Source organism: Salmo salar, chromosome 10 (assembly GCF_965601325.2).
Source record: "Salmo salar chromosome 10, fSalSal1, whole genome shotgun sequence".
NCBI lineage: Eukaryota > Metazoa > Chordata > Actinopteri > Salmoniformes > Salmonidae > Salmo > Salmo salar.
In genome coordinates, this window is record NC_138300.1 from 120,231,967 (window position 1) to 120,251,313 (window position 19,347).

Consider the following 19,347-nt stretch of genomic DNA (forward strand, 5'->3'; position numbering starts at 1 on the left):
TCCTTGATGTGGTATTTTTTATAAGCACAAAGCCTATGTATAATGCTGCAAGGACACCCTGTCCCTGAACGACTAGTACCAATTTAATCAGCCGTTTGTGACAAATGTTTATCCTTCGTTTTTTTTCACCAAATCTGATAAGGAGGTCACATGATGACCGTAACTTCTAGTCATGTGATGCTAATGAAGTTAACATGTACTTTCTAGTCTCCTCGTGTCATTTTAGTTCATATAGCAGTCCATCGTATCCAGAGAAACGTACAACAACCACCTATTCTCATTTCTCAGCTCCAGATTTCGTCCGGCACAACATGGCTTTCATCACCAGGATCTACCCGGCAGGTTCTAGAACCCTGTCCTCCAACTACAACCCTCAGGGGTTCTGGAACGTGGGCTCTCAGCTGGGTATGTTTTGAATGAGCTCCATGTTCACACCAAAACGTCCCGGAATACCAATTAGAATGTAATGGTCTTGGATCGCCTGGTGTGATCGTTCTTTCTTGCTGTGTTTAAATGTGACAGTTTGAGTGAATGCGATCTTCAATTCATTCATTATGGAAAATAAACTTGAGAATAGTCGAAAACTTAGAAAAATAAAATGTATTTATGCCACAGACATTCACTTCATATTCCTTTCATGATAACTTTGTTTCTTTGGTAAGACTGAAATTATGACAACATCATTTTAATTGCTTGAAGGCAGAAGGAGATGAATCCCCTTTGTTGTTATATTTGACATAAAACAAAATACAACTTTTCAATAAACAAATCAAACTCTATTCAAAGAGCCCTGGCTGTGCTTGGTAATGTTGAACTGTAAGGAAATACATTGAATGTTTAAATGTGTGTTTTATAGTCCAATCCCAGTCTAATCTAGGTTGACAGAAAGCTGGAGAATGTAATCTGTCTGGTCTTGTCTGTGCCCGTGTGGCAATGTTGTTATTGTGTCATCTGGACTCTTCTTACAGTGGCTCTGAACTTCCAGTCGTTGGGCCTGCCCATGGATCTGAACAACGGGCGTTTCCAGGACAACGGTGGCTGTGGTTACGTCCTCAAACCCCTCTTCCTCAGAGTTAATCAGTGGGGCTTTAATCCAAACAGTTACCTTCACAACCTGAAGCCAGCACACCTACTGCTGAAGGTACTAGAACTGTGTGATGCAAGGATGTGGGTGAGTGTGGGGGTATGGGAGGGGGTGTGTGTGGGGGTAGGGGAGGGGAGGGGGTGAGTGTGGGGGTAGGGGAGGGGGTGAGTGTGGGGGTAGGGGAGGGGGTGTTTGGTGGGAGGGGATGTGCGGGGAGGGTGTGTGTTGGGGGAGGGGTGTGTGTGTGTGTTGGGGGAGGGGGTGTCCATCCTATCTAGAACATTTATCTCTGCCTTTATCTCTAACTTACTGCTTCTTTACCTCTAACTTACTGCTTCTTTACCTCTAACTTACTGCTTCTTTACCTCTAACTTACTGCTTCTTTACCTCTAACTTACTGCTTCTTTACCTCTAACTTACTGCTTCTCTACCTCTAACTTACTGGGGTCACTTTACCACATTCACAGCAACATAGATAGACTAAAACACATTATCTCTGGGAAGTCAAAGACCAGTTTCAGTTTGTTAGTCATCACGCTCTGGTCGCACGGTCTACATTAGCAGACTCAAGGAGAATACTCTACAGACTCCAATTAAACGTTGTCCTTTTTGTACTGTATATGTAAACAAGCTGCTCCAGTGCACGAGAAAGAGAGATGCTTGTGGGTTTTATTCAGAAGACACTGTACCATTCCAAATACACTCAAAGGCCAAGTGCAGTGGAATGCATTCCAAATACAAATCAAATCAATGTTTATTTGTCACTTGCGCCGAATACAACAGGTGTAGACCTCACAGTGAAATGCTTACTTACAGGCTGTAACCAATAGTGCAAAAAAGGTATTAGGTGAACAATAGGTAGGTAAAGAAATAAAACAACAGTAAAAAGACAGGCTATATACAGTAGCGAGGCTATAAAAGTAGCGAGGCTACATACAGACACCGGTTAGTCAGGCTGATTGAGGTAGTATGTACATGTAGATATGGTTAAAGTGACTATGCATATATGATGAACAGAGAGTAGCAGTAGTGTAAAAGAGGGGTTGGCGGGTGGTGGGCTGGACACAATGCAGATAGCCCGGTTAGCCAATGTGCGGGAGCACTGGTTGGTCGGCCCAATTGAGGTAGTATGTACATGAATGTATAGTTAAAGTGACTATGCATATATGATAAACAGAGAGTAGCAGCAGCGTTAAAATAGGGGTTGGGGGGGTTGGGGGGGGCACACAATGCAAATAGTCCGGGTAGCCATATGGTTACCTGTTCAGGAGTCTTATGGCTTGGGGCTAAAAACTGTTGAGAAGCCTTTTTGTCTTAGACTTGGCACTCCGGTACCGCTTGCCATGCGGTAGTAGAGAGAACAGTCTATGACTGGGGTGGCTGGGGTCTTTGACAATTTTTAGGGCCTTCCTCTGACACCGTCTGGTCCTGGATGGCAGGAAGCTTAGCCCCAGTGATGTAATGGGCCGTATCCAAATCTTTTTATTTTCCTGAGGTGGAATAGGTTTTGTCGTGCCCTCTTCACGACTGTCTTTGTGTGTTTGGACCATTCTAGTTTGTTGATGATGTGGACACCAAGGAACTTGAAGCTCTCAACCTGCTCCACTACAGCCCCGTTGATGAGAATGGGCGCGTGCTTGGTCCTCCTTTTCCTGTAGTCCACAATCATCTCCTTAGTCTTGGTTACGTTGAGGGATAGGTTGTTATTCTGGCACCACCCGGCCAGGTCTCTGATCTCCTCCCTATAGGCTGTCTCGTCACTGTTGTGTCGTCAGCAAACTTAATTATGGTGTTGGAGTCGTGCCTGGCCATGCAGTTGTGGGTGAACAGGGAGTACAGGAGGGGACTGAGCACACACCCCTGGGGGGCTCCAGTGTTGAGGATCAGGGTGGTGGATGTGTTGTTATCTACCCTCACCACCTGGGGGCGGCCCGTCAGGAAGTCCAGGATCCAGTTGCAGAGGGAGGTGTTTAGTCCCAGGATCCTTAGCTTAGTGATGAGCTTTGAGGATACTATGGTTTTGAACGCTGAGCTGTAATCAATGAATAGCATTCTCACATAGGTGTTCCTTTTGTCCAGGTGGGAAAGGGCAGTGTGGAGTGCAATAGAGATTGCGTCATCTGTGGATCTGTTTGGGCGGTATGCAAATTAGAGTGGGTGTAGGGTTTCTGGGATAATGGTGTTGATGTGAGGCATTACCAACCTTTCAAAGCACTTCATGACTACGGACGTGAGTGCTATGGGTCTGTAGGGATTTAGGCACGTTTCATTTGTGTTCTTGGGCACAGGGACTATGGTGGTCTACTTGAAACATGTTGGTATTACAGACTCAATCAGGGACATGTTGAAAATGTCAGTGAAGACACCTGCCAGTTGGTCAGCACATGCCCGGAGCACACGTCCTGGTAATCCATCTGGCCCCGCAGCCTTGTGTATGTTGACCTGTTTAAAGGTCTTACTCATGTCGGCTACGGAGAGCGTGATCACACAGTCGTCCAGAACAGCTGATGCTCTCATGCATGCCTCAGTGTTGCTTGCCTCGAAGCGAGCATAGAAGTGATTTAGCTCGTCTAGTAGGCTTGTGTCACTGGGCAGCTCGCGGCTGTGCTTCCCTTTGTAGTCTGTAATAGTTTGCAAGCCCTGCCACATAAGATGAGCATTGGAGCTGGTGTAGTATGATTCAATCTTAGCCCTGTATTGATGCTTTGCCTGTTTGATGGTTCGTTGCAGGGCATAGCAGGATTTCTTATAAGCTTCCGGGTTAGAGTCCCGCACCTTGAAAGCGGCAGCTCTACCCTTTAGCTCAGTGCGAATGTTGCTTGTAATCCATGGCTTCTGGTTGGGGTATGTATGTACAGTCACTGTGGGATTATGTCTTCGATGCACTTATTGATAAAGCCAGTGACTGATGTGATGTACTCCTCAATGCCATCGGAAGAATCCTGGAACATGTTCCAGTCTGTGCTTGCAAAACAGTCCTGTAGTTTAGCATCTGCTTCATCTGACCACTTTTTTTATAGACCGAGTCACTGGTGCTTCCTGCTTTACTTTTTGCTTGTAAGCAGGAATCAGGAGGATAGAATTGTGGTCGGATTTACCAAATGGAGGGTGAGGGAGAGCTTTGTACGCGTCTCTGTGTGTGGAGTACAGGTGATCTAGAATTTTTTCCCCTCTGGTTGCACATTTAACATGTTGATAGAAATTAGGTAGAACTGATTTAAGTTTCCCTGCATTAAAGTCTCCAGCCAATAGGAGTGCCGCCTCTGGGTGAGTGGTTTCCTGTTTGCTTATTTCCTTATACAGCTGACTGAGTTCGGTCTTACTGCCAGCATCTGTCTGTGGCGGTAAATAAACAGCCACAAAAAGTATAGCTGAAAACTCTCTAGGCAAGCAGTGTGACCTACAATTTATCACAATATACTCTACTTCAGGCGAGCAAAATCTAGAGACTTCCTTTGATTTCGTGCACCAGCTGTTGTTTACAAACATGCACAGACCGCCCTCCCCTCGTCTTACCAGAGTGTGCTGTTCTATCTTGCCGGTGCAGCGTATATCCCGTCAGCTGAATATCCATGTCGTCATTCAGCCACGATTCCGTGAAACATAGGATATTACAGTATTTGATGTCCCGTTGGTAGGATATTCGTGATCGTACCTCGTCTAATTTATTGTCCAATGATTGCACGTTGGCGAGTAATATTGACTGTAACGGCAGCTTTCCCACTCGCCTTCTGCGGAGCCTCACGAGGCATCCCGTTCTGTGTCCTCTGTACCTGCGTCTCTTCCTCTTGCCTGGGATGTCGGCCCTGTCGGGTGTTTGGAGAATGTCCTGTTGAAGAAAAAAAATCTTTGTCTAATCCGAGGTGAGTGATCGCTGTCCTGATATCCAGAAGCTATTTTTTGTGCCGTAAGATATGGTGGCAGAAACATTATCTACAAAATAAGTTACAAATAATGCGAATAATGCGAAACCCCCCCCCAAACGTAATTAGAGCAGCAAAAATAAACGTTTTGTCATACCCATGGTATACAGTCTGATATACCACGGCTGTCAGCCAAATCAGCATTCAGGCTCGAACCACCCAGTTTATAACAGACAATATACCACGGGTATGACATAGAATGACCTGTTTACTGTAATTACGTTGGTAACCAGTTTATAATAGCAGTAAGGCACCTCGGGGGTTTGTGGTATATGGCCAATTAACCACAGCTAAGTGCTGTATCCAGGCACTCTGCATTGCATCGTGCTTAAGAACAGTCCTTAACCGTGGTATATTAGCCATATACCATACCCCCTTGGGCCTTATTGCTTCAGTAGACTAAACTAGACTCCCCCTGCGCATGAAAAATACATGTATTCTCTTTTCAGAGGGTGAAGAAGAAAAAAAAAGCCCCTTTATGTATCAACATCATGCCATGCTTCTAGTCTGTTACTCCACTCCAGGGAAAGCCCCCTAGAAAGCCCTGCAGAGCTTTCAAGTCCAAAATCAGATTTAAATCAGATTTATAAATAGAATATGTTCACTTATAAATAGGTAACGCTGCTGTATTGAATAATTCAACTAGAAGAGGTAAGAAAATAACGTTGCTTCCTTTTCAACTCTATAGACCTGTTTTGCATACTGTTTCCTAACAATCGGTTTCCTTGAGCAGGAGAATGGACTTTACTGACCCAATTTGAATGAGTTTTGGGATTGTGTATAATTACCATAATCCCCAAAAACCCATAGTCACGCATAGTTCCTGTTACCCTAAATCAACGAGTCATAGATCAGTCCATCACACAGTGACTGATGTACAGTCCCACACCTGTAACATTAGCCTGGTAATTACCGGGCTGATGATCAAACCTCACAATACCTATAGCACCACTATGAGGCAGTTGGGGGGGGGGGGGGGGGGAAATCACTGACTTCCCATTTCCTTAGTGAGGTGGATCCATCGGTGCAGGCAGGCATATCCAGATAACTGCACGCAGGTTTGTCTTTGATCAGGGTTGGGCATAGACTGGTGTAATTACACTCCTCCTCCCCCCCCCCCTCCCTCCCATGCCCACTCCTAGTGCTGATGAATCCCTGGCACCAGGCCCCGAGGCAGGCAGAAGAACACACGCCCCATCAGATTGGAACATTTACATCCTCATTGAAAAGCAATGAGAAAAAAATGGAATTTGGAATTCAGGAAGGAAACTGAAATGCCAATGTCTGTCTGTCTGTCTGTCTGTCTGTCTACCAACTGTCTGTCTGTCTGTCTACCACCTGTCTTATGCCATGGCATGCTGGGTTCAACCGTCTCTAGGCTCACAGAGACAGCAATAATGTCAGGTGTTCAGAGGGAAAAACACTAACAGCTCACATCTCTTTCCCTGTCCCCGTCCCCGTCCCCGTCTCCGTCCCTGTCTCTGTCTCTTGTGTGAAGGTCATCAGTGGCTCCAACCTGCCTGTCCCACGGAGCGGCAAGGCCCTGGACCCCTTCGTACGCGTGGAGATCCACAGTGTCCAGTCAGACTCCTGCAGGAGACACACAGACACTGTCAGACACAACTGTGAGTCCTCCATGCGACTGTCCCACTGATTCAATATGATCACCCCTTTTACATCTATGCACCTTTTAAAAAGGCAATGTTTCCATGTTCGTAGAGACATTGCATAAGTCAAATCAAAAATTACCTTTAAAATGTAAATTGCGCTACGACGCAGATCTCCCGCGATCCGGATTGAATCTACTTAATGGTAACCGAGCAACTGTGTGTGCTGAAGCATAGATGGAGACGGGTACACATGAGAGGCATCGCGACACAGATGTGGTTAGATTGGACTGTGAGTGAGTCCTCACACGACGGTGAAGCAAACAAAACTAGAGTATGTGGAACCTATGAAAGTCGATGTCTGGGAAAAAGACGGTCGATGTCTGGGAAAAAGACGGTCGATGTCTGGGAAAAAGACGGTCGATGTCTGGGAAAAAGACGGTCGATGTCTGGGAAAAGACAATCGATGTCTAGAAAAGACAATCGATGTCTAGAAAAGACAGTCCATATCTAGAAAAGACAGTCCATGTCTAGAAAAGACAGTCCATGTCTGGAAAAAAGACGGTCGATGTCTGGAAAAAAGACGGTCGATGTCTGGAAAAAAGACGGTCGATGTCTGGAAAAAAGACGGTCGATGTCTGGAAAAAAGACGGTCGATGTCTGGAAAAAAGACGGTCGATGTCTGGAAAAAAGACGGTCGATGTCTGGAAAAAAGACGGTCGATGTCTGGAAAAAAGACGGTCGATGTCGGGAAAAAAGACGGTCGATGTCGGGAAAAAAGACGGTCGATGTCGGGAAAAAAGACGGTCGATGTCGGGAAAAAAGACAGTCGATGTCGGGAAAAAAGACAGTCGATGTCGGGAAAAAGACAGTCGATGTCGGGAAAAAGACAGTCGATGTCGGGAAAAAGACAGTCGATGTCGGGAAAAAGACAGTCGATGTCTGGAAAAAGACAGTCGATGTCTGGAAAAAGACAGTCGATGTCTGGAAAAAGACAGTCGATGTCTGGAAAAAGACAGTCGATGTCTGGAAAAAGACAGTCGATGTCTGGAAAAAGACAGTCGATGTCTGGAAAAAGACAGTCGATGTCTGGAAAAAGACAGTCGATGTCTGGAAAAAGACAGTCCATATATGGAAAGGACAGTCAATATATGGAAAGGACAGTCAATGTCTGGAAGAAAAAACGGGCTCAACCTACAAAGTCTCAGAGTGATACAGTGTACAGAGGAGCAGACTAGCTGTGATCTCAGAGTACTGTTTGAATCTACAGTCAGAACCCATACTCATAGAGAGACTAGTCTCCTGCCCTAGGAAACCACTTTATACAACTTTAATTCTTCTCCCCGTGAATCCAATTCCCGGGCCGACAGCTCTTGGGCTTCCGAGGGTGAAATGTGCTGATGAGCTAGCCTCTTCAAAAGGCACAGTGTGTGTCCCAAAGTGCACTCTTTCCCCTATGTAGTCCACTACTTTTGACCAGGGCCTAGGTAGTGCACTTTAGGCTATAGGGTGTGATTTGGGATGCACCCTGTCTGGTTTGCCTTTAGAGGAGTAGAGGGCCCATCCTTTAACTACAGTAGGCTACACTAGACCTCAGAAAGAACACAGAGGACAGAGAGACAGGAGCCCTCAGAAAGAACACAGAGGACAGAGAGACAGAAGCCCTCAGAAAGAACACAGAGGACAGAGAGACAGGAGCCCTCAGAAAGAACATAGAGGACAGAGAGACAGGAGACCTCAGAAAGAACATAGAGGACAGAGAGACAGGAGCCCTCAGAAAGAACACAGAGGACAGAGAGACAGAAGCCCTCAGAAAGAACACAGAGGACAGAGAGACAGGAGCCCTCAGAAAGAACACAGAGGACAGAGAGACAGGAGCCCTCAGAAAGAACACAGAGGACAGAGAGACAGAAGCCCTCAGAAAGAACACAGAGGACAGAGAGACAGGAGCCCTCAGAAAGAACACAGAGGACAGAAGCCCTCAGAAAGAACACAGAGGACAGAAGCCCTCAGAAAGAACACAGAGGACAGAGAGACAGGAGCCCTCAGAAAGAACACAGAGGACAGAGAGACAGAAGCCCTCAGAAAGAACACAGAGGACAGAGGGATGATATATTCTGCCTGTGTACTACATACTCAACCACATACTGTATATCAGACAGGGTCTATTCACTAGAGAGGAGAGAGGACAGGCTGCACTCACTAGAGAGGGGCAAGAAAAGGAGAGAGCCAAGCCAGCACACTAGGCGTATACACTATACCTACAATACAGTAATGACATTTGTGACTTAGATTTTTGCTACTTGAGACTATATAAAAAGTTGTATTTGCATATTCAAGTATATCACTTATACACAGGTCAATGTGGACCATTTCAATAACAACTTGAGAAGCATTTCCATAATTTGAAGTCTGGGTGAACAATAACACGTGTTTCTATCTGTTTTAAAACATCCCTGAGAAAAATAACAAGACATGTCTCATTCAATCTCCTCTGTCTGCTTTCAACTGCCCTCAGCAACAATAAACTCATGAACGGAGTGTAAAAGATGCAAGTCAACAGTCTGATTGTTTCTTGATAGCATCAGATATAGTAGCACCCTACTCAGTTCACAGTGCACTGCTTTGACCAGGGCCCACATAGAGCTCTGGTCTAAAGTAGTGCACTATATAGGGAATAGGGTTCTATAGGGCTCTGGTCTAAAGTAGTGCACTATATAGGGAATAGGGTTCTATAGGGTCCTGGCCTAAAGTAGTGCACAATATATAGGGAATAGGGTTCTATATGTGGTCCCACACATTGGCTAACCGGGCTATCTGCATTGTGTCCCACCACCCGCCAACCCCTCTTTTACACTACTGCTGCTCTCTGTTCATCATATATGCATAGTCACTTTAACCATATCTACATGTACATACTACCTCAATCAGCCTGACTAACCGGTGTCAGGATATATCCACTCGACAGGATATATCCACTCGAGCGGATATATAGCCTCTCTACTGTATATAGCCTCTCTACTGTATATAGCCTCTCTACTGTATATAGCCTCTCTACTGTTATTTTTCACTGTCTTTTTACTGTTGTTTTATTTCTTACCTATTGTTCACCTAATACCTATTTTGCACTATTGGTTAGAGCCTGTAAGTAAGCATTTCACTGTAATACCTGTTGTATTCGGCGCACGTGACAAATACACTTTGATTTGATTATAGGGCCCTGGCCTAAAGCAGTGCACTATATAGGGAATAGGGTGCCATATCGTACCCTAGGTTGTTTTGATAGTCGTCATCTATGGAGGTGTTTACATCCCCTGGCCACGTATCACCCTTCATTAGGAACTAGCGTGTTCTAAAGCCCGAGCACTTCACCTAGACTGCTAGGTGGAGACAGGAGGGAGAGATAGATGACAGGGTGGGGGGGGTGAGAGAGAGGGAGAGATAGATGACAGGGTGGGGGGGGGGGGGGAGAGAGGGAGGGAGAGATAGATGACAGGGTGGGGGGGGGGAGAGAGAGAGGGAGAGATAGATGACAGGGTGGGGGGGGGGTGAGAGAGAGGGAGAGATAGATGACAGGGTGCGGGGGGGGTGAGAGAGAGGGAGAGATAGATGACAGGGTGGGGGGGGTGGAGAGAGGGAGAGATAGATGACAGGGTGGGGGGGGCTGAGAGAGGGAGAGATAGATGACAGGGTGGGGGGGGCTGAGAGGGAGAGATAGATGACAGGGTGGGGGGGGTGAGAGAGAGGGAGAGATAGATGACAGGGTGGGGGGGGGTGAGAGAGAGGGAGAGATAGATGACAGGGTGGGGGGGGGTGAGAGAGAGGGAGAGATAGATGACAGGGTGGGGGGGGTGAGAGAGAGGGAGAGATAGATGACAGGGTGGGGGGGGTGAGAGAGAGGGAGAGATAGATGACAGGGTGGGGGGGGTGAGAGAGAGGGAGAGATAGATGACAGGGTGGGGGGGGTGAGAGAGAGGGAGAGATAGATGACAGGGTCGGGGGGGGGTGAGAGAGAGGGAGAGATAGAGAGTTCACCTATTCATAGGGGCTTTGAGTTGACGGGGGATTGAGGGTGAATATAGTAACTGTTCTGGCTCCCTCCCACAGCTCTGAGCCCTCGGTGGGACTCGGCCATGAACTTCACCATCTCTGTCCCTGACCTCAGCCTCATCCGCTTCACTGTAAGAGACCAGACAGGACTCACCTCTGAGTTTATAGGACAGTACACCATCCCCTTTATCAGCATGAAGAAAGGTGAGAGGTGGAAGAAGAGGAGAGGGAGGGGGAGGAATAGGGGAAGAGAGAGGGAGGGGGAGGAAGAGGGGAAGAGAGGGAGGGGGAGGAAGAGGGGAAGAGAGAGAGGGGGAGGATGAGGGGAAGAGAGAGAGGGGGAGGATGAGGGGAAGAGAGAGAGGGGGAGGATGAGGGGAAGAGAGAGAGGGGGAGGAAGAGGGGAAGAGAGGGAGGGGGAGGATGAGGGGAAGAGAGAGAGGGGGAGGATGAGGGGAAGAGAGAGAGGGGGAGGATGAGGAGAGAGAGGGAGGGGGAGGATGAGGAGAGAGAGGGAGGGGGAGGAAGAGGGGAAGAGAGGGAGGAAGAGGGGAAGAGAGGGAGGGGGAGGATGAGGAGAAGAGAGGGAGGATGAGGAGAAGAGAGGGAGGATGAGGAGAAGAGAGGGAGGATGAGGAGAAGAGAGGGAGGATGAGGAGAAGAGAGGGAGGATGAGGAGAAGAGAGGGAGGATGAGGAGAGGGAGGGGGAGGATGAGGAAAGGGAGGGGGAGGATGAGGAGAGGGAGGGGGAGGATGAGGAGAAGAGAGGGAGGGGGAGGATGAGGAGAGAGAGGGAGGGGGAGGAAGAGGGGAAGAGAGAGAGGGGGAGGAAGAGGGGAAGAGAGAGAGAGGGAGGATGAGGAGAGAGAGAGGGAGGGGGAGGGGGAGGATGAGGAGAGAGAGAGGGGGAGGATGAGGAGAGAGAGAGGGGGAGGGGGAGGATGAGGAGAGAGAGAGAGAGGGAGGGGGAGGATGAGGAGAGAGAGAGGGAGGGGGAGGATGAGGAGAGAGAGAGGGAGGGGGAGGAAGGGGGGAAGAGAGGGAGGGAGAGGGTTAGAGAGGGAGGGGGAGGAGGAGGGTTAGAGAGGGAGGAAGAGGGTTAGAGAGGGAGGGGGAGGATGAGGGTTAGAGAGGGAGGAAGAGAGAGAACACACAGGCAGGAGTGTTTGACTTAATCAGGCCTAAACAGTGACATTGGCTGTGTTCCAATCCACCAGGACGCTGCCTTTCGAGGCAGGTAGGCAGCATCCTTTGTATTGAGACATCGTATCCATTAGTTGACTGTGCTTGTATTCCATCTCTCCAGGGTACCGCTGGGTTCCTCTCCTGTCTAGAGAGGGCTACAGCCTGGATCCAGCTTCTCTCTTCATTTTCATCTGGTACTCCTAGAACCTTCCTTGCACCTCCCTAAGAACCTCTCCTTCTGATAACTTCTCCTTCTTAGAGCTTCTCCTTCTCCAGGCCTAACCATTGCATCTCAGCCTGGATTCAGCATCTCTCTTCATCTTCGTCTGCTACTTCTAGAACCCCCTAGAATCTTCCTAGAACATCTCCATGTGTGGCATATCTAGTACCACTTCATTTCTCCATTCCCCAGGCTCAGCATTGATAAAGGCTCGTTGCTAGTTCCAGGCAGCAGCAAGTAAATAAAAGTGGATTTAGGTACTGTATGATATACATATCTGATTTATTGGCATAAAACAAGTCTGATATACAGTATTATACTGAAACTAGTGGTATAGAGCTCAAGGGTTCAGCAGGACGATGAAACTGAGACTTTCTGAAGGCACTGTACAAAGTAAGGGTATTTATATTGTTGAAGTATTGACGCATAGTGACTCGAAGGAGTTCTGAAGTTCATTTCAAAAACTTGGTGGTGGAGTTGAGGTACTTGGCAAGGGATGGGACTGGGACTGACTAAGGCTGGGGATGGGAGGGAGGGAGGGAAGGCTGGATGGGAGGGAGGGGGAAGGCTGGGGATGGGAGGGAGGGAAGGCTGGATGGGAGGGAGGGAGGCGAAGACTGGGGGGAGTGGGAGGCGGGGAGGGAGGGAAGGCTGGATGGGACTGACTAAGGCAGGGGATGGGAGGGAGGGAAGGCAGGCGGATGGGAGGGAGGGAAGGCTGGATGGGAGGGAGGGAAGGCTGGGGATGGGAGGGAGGGAAGGCTGGGGATGGGAGGGAGGGAAGGCTGGGGATGGGAGGGAGGGAAGGCTGGGGATGGGAGGGAGGGAAGGCGGTGGGCGACTGGCGGGGAGGGAGGGGGGAAGGCTGGGGATGGGAGGGAGGGAAGGCTGGATGGGAGGGAGGGAAGGCTGGATGGGAGGGAGGGAAGGCTGGATGGGAGGGAGGGAAGGCTGGATGGGACTGGGACTGACTAAGGCTGGGGATGGGAGGGAGGGAAGGCTGGGGATGGGAGCGAGGGAAGCCTGGATGGGACTGGGACTGACTAAGGCTGGGGATGGGAGGGAGGGAAGGCTGGATGGGACTGAGACTGACTAAGGCTGGGGATGGGAGGGAGGGAAGGCTGGAGATGGGAGGGAGGGAAGGCTGGGGATGGAAGGCTGGATGGGACTGGGACTGAGTAAGGCTGGGGATGGGAGGGAGGGAAGGCTGGATGGGACTGGGACTGAGTAAGGCTGGGGATAGGAGGGAGGGAAGGCTGGATGGGAGGGAAGGCTGGATGGGACTGGGACTGAGTAAGGCTGGGGATGGGAGGGAGGTAAGGCTGGATGGGACTGACTAAGGCTGGGGATGGGAGGCTGGATGGAGAATAAAGTAGAATACTCTATTGCAGACATGACAATCAACCTCTTACAATGATTGAAAACCATGTAACAAAAACATTCAAAACTTGACTTACAATACTTTACAAGGAACCAATCAATGTGCTACAGTTCTAACAATAGAATCGTCCCGGGACTAAAGGGATTCTCTTAAGACCAATGTGATTGTCTCAGAGTTAAGATAAAAATAACACATAAAACAAAGCATTCAAAAGGGCTAGCAGCAGCCGCCACAGTTTAAAAGTTAAAAGACCAAACCTTTCAGAAAGGTCCGGGGCTATGGGTAATATAAATAACATTTCATAAGAGGTTTATATTATTGAAACCAATACAGTATACAATGTAGTCTTCTCATCCCTACCCTCAATAACTCCCTCTATGAGTCCCTAACGGCCCACGTGGTCCTGGTAAAAGTAGTGCATTATATAGGGAATATGGTCCCATTTGGGACTCAGGCCCTATGAATGACTCAGTGTAGTGCAGAGCAGGTAGCCCAGGTCAGTAGCATCCTGGGAGAATGGTGATTGATGGCATTAAGATTACATGACTGGTGCATCCCACCTTTGCATCAAATCAATACATTCCTACGCATGACTCAGACTAATCACATTAATAGGGCTGAGCTGGAGGATGGGATTAGGGCTGAGCTGGAGGATGGGACTAGGACTGAGCTGGGGGATGGGACTAGGACTGAGCTGGGGGATGGGACTAGGGCTGAGCTGGGGGATGGGACTAGGGCTGAGCTGGGGGATGGGACTAGGGCTGAGCTGGGGGATGGGACTAGGACTGAGCTGGGGGATGGGACTAGGACTGAGCTGGGGATGGGTCTAGGACTGAACTGGGGATGGGACTAGGACTGAACTGGGGGATGGGACTAGGACTGAGCTGGGGGATGGGACTAGGACTGAGCTGGGGGGGGACTGGCGAGCTGGGGAGGGACTGGACGGCTGGGGGATGGGACTAGGACTGAGCTGGGGGATGGGACTAGGACTGAGCTGGGGGATGGGACTAGGACTGAGCTGGGGGATGGGACTAGGACTGAGCTGGGGGATGGGACTAGGACTGAGCTGGGGGATGGGACTAGGACTGAGCTGGGGATGGGACTAGGACTGAGCTGGGGATGGGACTAGGACTGAGCTGGGGGATGGGACTAGGACTGAGCTGGGGGATGGGACTAGGACTGAGCTGGGGATGGGACTAGGCTGAGCTGGGGATGGGCAGGCTGAGCGGGCGGCTGAGCTGGGGATGGGACTAGGGCTGAGCTGGGGATGGGACTAGGACTGAGCTGGGGATGGGACTAGGACTGAGCTGGGGGATGGGACTAGGACTGAGCTGGGGGATGGGACTAGGACTGAGCTGGGGGATGGGACTAGGACTGAGCTGGGGGATGGGACTAGGACTGAGCTGGGGGATGGGACTAGGACTGAGCTGGGGGATGGGACTAGGACTGAGCTGGGGGATGGGACTAGGACTGAGCTGGGGGATGGGACTAGGACTGAGCTGGGGGATGGGACTAGGACTGAGCTGGGGGATGGGACTAGGACTGAGCTGGGGGATGGGACTAGGACTGAGCTGGGGGATGGGACTAGGGCTGAGCTGGGGGATGGGACTAGGACTGAGCTGGGGGATGGGACTAGGACTGAGCTGGGGGATGGGACTAGGACTGAGCTGGGGGATGGGACTAGGACTGAGCTGAGGATGGGACTAGGACTGAGCTGAGGATGGGATTAGGGCTGAGCTGGGGGATGGGACTAGGGCTGAGCTGGGGGATGGGATGGGACTAGGGCTGAGCTGGGGGATGGGATGGGACTAGGGCTGAGCTGGGGGATGGGATGGGACTAGGGCTGAGCTGGGGGATGGGGGGAGGGATGGATGGAGGGAGGGAGGGAGGGATGGAGGGATGGGAGGGAGCCAGCCACACACACTCATCTATCACTGTACTAACACAATCAGGCCATTAAGACATGAGATAGGAGTCACAGTATAAACAATATTACATTTTACAACAAATGATCTACACACATAACAAATAGTCAATTATGAGTTAAATAATGGCTACAATTAATTACATATTTTCAAAACATACATTTCCTTCATTTTGTTCACATTGAGATATAAAAAGACAAGGAAGATACAGTGTAGAGAATAGATTCTAAATCTAGTGTCCAGAATCAGACTAGAGTGTCCCTGCTAGCCCAAGTCCCTTGTAACATTTCATTCTTCGTATCCAAACACCCTCCCAGAACCACTAGTAGCGTGTTTAGGGTGTTGACTCGTCTATACGAAGGAGCAGGATGTTGACTCGTCTATACGAAGGAGCAGGATGTTGACTCGTCTATACGAAGGAGCAGATGTTGACTCGTCTATACGAAGGAGCAGGATGTTGACTCGTCTATACGAAGGAGCAGGATGTGACTCGTCTATACGAAGGAGCAGGATGTTGACTCGTCTATACGAAGGAGCAGGATGTTGACTCGTCTATACGAAGGAGCAGGATGTTGACTCGTCTATACGAAGGAGCAGGATGTTGACTCGTCTATACGAAGGAACAGGATGTTGACTCGTCTATACGAAGGAACAGGATGTTGACTCGTCTATACGAAGGAACAGGATGTTGACTCGTCTATACGAAGGAACAGGATGTTGACTCGTCTATACGAAGGAACAGGATGTTGACTCGTCTATACGAAGGAGCAGGAAGAGGTAAAGTAGTGGTACATGAGAAGGCGTGCTAAAACAAGTTGTTTTGCACAACCTCGAGTGTGCAATTGCTTTTCTACAACGGGTTACCAGTTCAATAAAAAAAACATAATTTTGATCAATATATTCATAAGCTACTATTTCATCCCTCAACGAAAAGATAGGCCTAATCCCGACACATCTATGGTTGCTACTGCAGCTTGCCGGCTGGCCGTTCATTCTATCTGTTAGGTTGCCAGAGACGTGACCCAGTCGTTAAGTCTTTTTGTTCTGTATCTATGGACGCGACCAAGTTGTTCGTTCTAAATGTTCCGTTGCCATGGTGGCTAGCAACGCTCTTATCCCTCGCTTGCTAGCTAGCCAACTACGGCTAGCACAATCAGGTCAAACAGTGCGGCTAGAATAAAAGCAAAGGAGCTGCGTTTTTTTTAAGCTGTTTTGGGTACATCCATAACGATGAGCTAACGATGCGCGATTTCATCTGGCATACAACATTTGCTCTCTCTCGTCGGGACACTGTTCAGAGGAGCTAGCCAACTACGAAGCTAACGCAATCACTTCAAACTCAAGCTGGTAAGACAGCAAAACTAGCTGCATTTCAAGTCGTTTGACCTATTTTTCTATTGACATTCATTTGCCAGCCAGCATGGCAACGGAATATTTAGAACTAACGATGCGGTCGCGTCCATAGAACAAAAGACTTCACGACTGAGAACCTAACCGATCTTATCTCAGCCAGTCACGAATCAGCTAAATGTTTATGTGGATATATATACAGAGAAAAATGCTGGTAAGACAGAAAATTAGCTGCATTTCAAGTCGTTTGACCTGTTGTTCCAATGACATTTCTTTGAATACCGTATATCCATTAAAAAAAAAGATGGTGATTCATGATTTCGACTGGCTGAGATAACGTGTCAGGATGAGACTGACATCTTAATTCTCAATAGGACAGTAGAGATCGATCTTCAACACTGGAAACAATGTTGCACATGTCGAGAGACACACAGCAACGTTTATACAAACCCCCCATTGTTGTAAACCAAATGTCAGGCTGGAAGGGAGGTGACACCATGCCTAGGTGTGTTTACAGGTGGACATCAAGTTAATGAATTGGCTGGCTGGGCTGATGGGACACTGGATGCTCAAACATTTCTCAGATTAAACAGAAAACAAAATGGCCGGGTTTTTTTGCATCGTAGATGTACCTGTGCTAAACAGGTTTCTTAGTATGGCTTAGAACACGTCTCAACCTATCACAATGCTTGTTTTGACCAACCCATTGTAGAATTCTCCTTAGATGCTGATCTAGGGATTGAGTTTTTACTTCCCTCCCTCATGGTAGAGTTCTGGATTAGATGAGGAATGTTAAAAAAAGATCCCATATCAGTGGCAATAGAACAGACAACTTCTAAATGTAACAAATCCTCCATGCTCCATGGAAGTTCCTGTATAGCACTGCCATCTAGCGGTGGCAGGCTGGCATCACATCCCCTCTCCAGAATGGTGTTCAGTAGGGAGAAAACGTTTTTTGAAAACAGAATGAGGTACTACCTGTTCTTGCCCAATGAAAGACACTTCTTTTTGTTTTACAAACGTTTTCAAACTGAGTTGAAACAGGGAGGGACAGTGCTACTTGGATTTTGTCCAATAAGAAACGTTCATCTTGGGTTTCCGCACTAGGCAGGCATCACTGTGCAACCTTGTAAAAACGTTATGCTGCGATGCGCCCTAATGAAAAGGCACTAGGCACCCGATTGTCCAGCAGGAACCACTCCTCTGTGTCCATGCTGTTCTGTTCCAGTCTGACGATCGCTGAGGCCACAAAGACCTTCCTGCTCTTCACTGTCACCTCTAACTCGCGGTCTTGCACGGACGACATGTCACCGTACTCTATCTACAGACAGACGGAGAAGAACAACGCTTTGTTAGTCATTTTTACTTTTAAATATTTGAAATGTGTCTCTTTTTGTTTTTAGCAAAAAGGTCAGAGATAGATTAGAAATGTAGCACAGGGAATGTCTGGCCATACTAACCCGCAAACTACTTACTTTCATCTGCACCACCGCCTCCCGCAGTGTCTACACTCCCACAGTGTCTACACTCCCACAGTGTCTACACTCCCACAGTGTCTACACTCCCACAGTGTCTACACTCCCACAGTGTCTACACTCCCACAGTGTCTACACTCCCACAGTGTCTACATGATAGATGTGATGAAGCCCATATACTCTGGACCCGTGGCTCTCCAGTCTACAAGCCTTTTATTGCTTAATGAGGACTGTCCACAGCAGGCCTATTGTCATAAATAACTCAAAACAGAGGCTGCAATTCTAGCTACTGAAAACATCAGACTAAGTATGTTTGACTGTTTCATAATTGAAGCCGTGTCGAGGCACAACTTTAGATAACGTGCTGCTCACACTGCTAAAGTCACAGTTGAATATTCCTTCTTCCCTTTGCTTACGGGCATACATACATTTTGAGTTTCTCTTCAAGTTAACCTAACTTTATGTGTGGCACTGCGGTCTAAGACACTGCGTCTCAATGCTAGAGGCATCACTACAGACCCTGGTTCGATCCCGGACTGTATCACAACCCCGGCCGTGATCGGGAGTCCCATAGGGGCGGTGCACAATTGGTCCAGCGTCGTCTGGGTTTGGCCCGGGGTAGGCCATCATTGTAAAATAAGAATTTGTTCTTAACTGATTTGCCTAGTTAAAGAAAGGTTCAATAATAATAATGTACCAGTTCATTGAAGGTAGGGTTGTGGTTGTTGCGGACCACCTTGGTCTTCCTCTTGGTTCTTTTGAGGGGGTCTGGCTTCAGCCTGGTGACCACATAGGCATCTGGACACGAACCATTGGCCAACCTCTGATGTATTAGAGCAGAGAGACAAGTACAACAGTTAGTGGTGGGGGAAGGAGAAGAAGGGAGAAGAAGGGAGAGACGAGGAGATAGACGAGGAGAAGAAGATGAAGGAGAAGAAGATGAAGAAGATAAAGAAGAAGATGAGGAGAAGATAGAAGAAGAAGAAGTAGAAGAACACGACTCACAATGTTCTTGAGGTGTTTGACCAGGACAGAGAGCTTGTGGTCGTTGTAGGAAATGTAGAGTTGAATCTGGGGTCCACCGTCTGCAACACAACAGTTAAGAGTTAAATATATTATACATAACATTTTCCTCTAGGGGTGCTC

The 19,347-nt window shown here is 48.4% G+C and overlaps 2 protein-coding genes across 2 annotated transcripts in view; one reads left to right on the forward strand and one right to left on the reverse strand.

Annotated features, from left to right (window-relative positions):
• Nucleotides 1-12,187, forward strand: part of LOC106561743 (1-phosphatidylinositol 4,5-bisphosphate phosphodiesterase zeta-1) — a 31,353-nt gene extending 19,166 nt beyond the window's left edge. Inside the window, exons 8-12 of the mRNA XM_082957440.1 lie at nt 289-405; nt 969-1,141; nt 6,506-6,632; nt 10,722-10,868; nt 11,972-12,187. Coding sequence (XP_082813566.1) covers nt 289-405; nt 969-1,141; nt 6,506-6,632; nt 10,722-10,868; nt 11,972-12,054 — 647 coding nt within the window. The 3' untranslated portion in view covers nt 12,055-12,187. The remainder of the gene's footprint in view (nt 1-288; nt 406-968; nt 1,142-6,505; nt 6,633-10,721; nt 10,869-11,971) is intronic.
• Nucleotides 12,188-15,377: 3,190 nt separating this feature from the next.
• pik3c2g (phosphatidylinositol-4-phosphate 3-kinase catalytic subunit type 2 gamma) overlaps nt 15,378-19,347 on the reverse strand; it is a 64,473-nt gene continuing 60,503 nt past the window's right edge. Inside the window, exons 32-34 of the mRNA XM_045688534.2 lie at nt 19,207-19,286; nt 18,899-19,024; nt 15,378-18,047 (exon numbers count right to left, since the gene is read on the reverse strand). Coding sequence (XP_045544490.2) covers nt 17,865-18,047; nt 18,899-19,024; nt 19,207-19,286 — 389 coding nt within the window. The 3' untranslated portion in view covers nt 15,378-17,864. The remainder of the gene's footprint in view (nt 18,048-18,898; nt 19,025-19,206; nt 19,287-19,347) is intronic.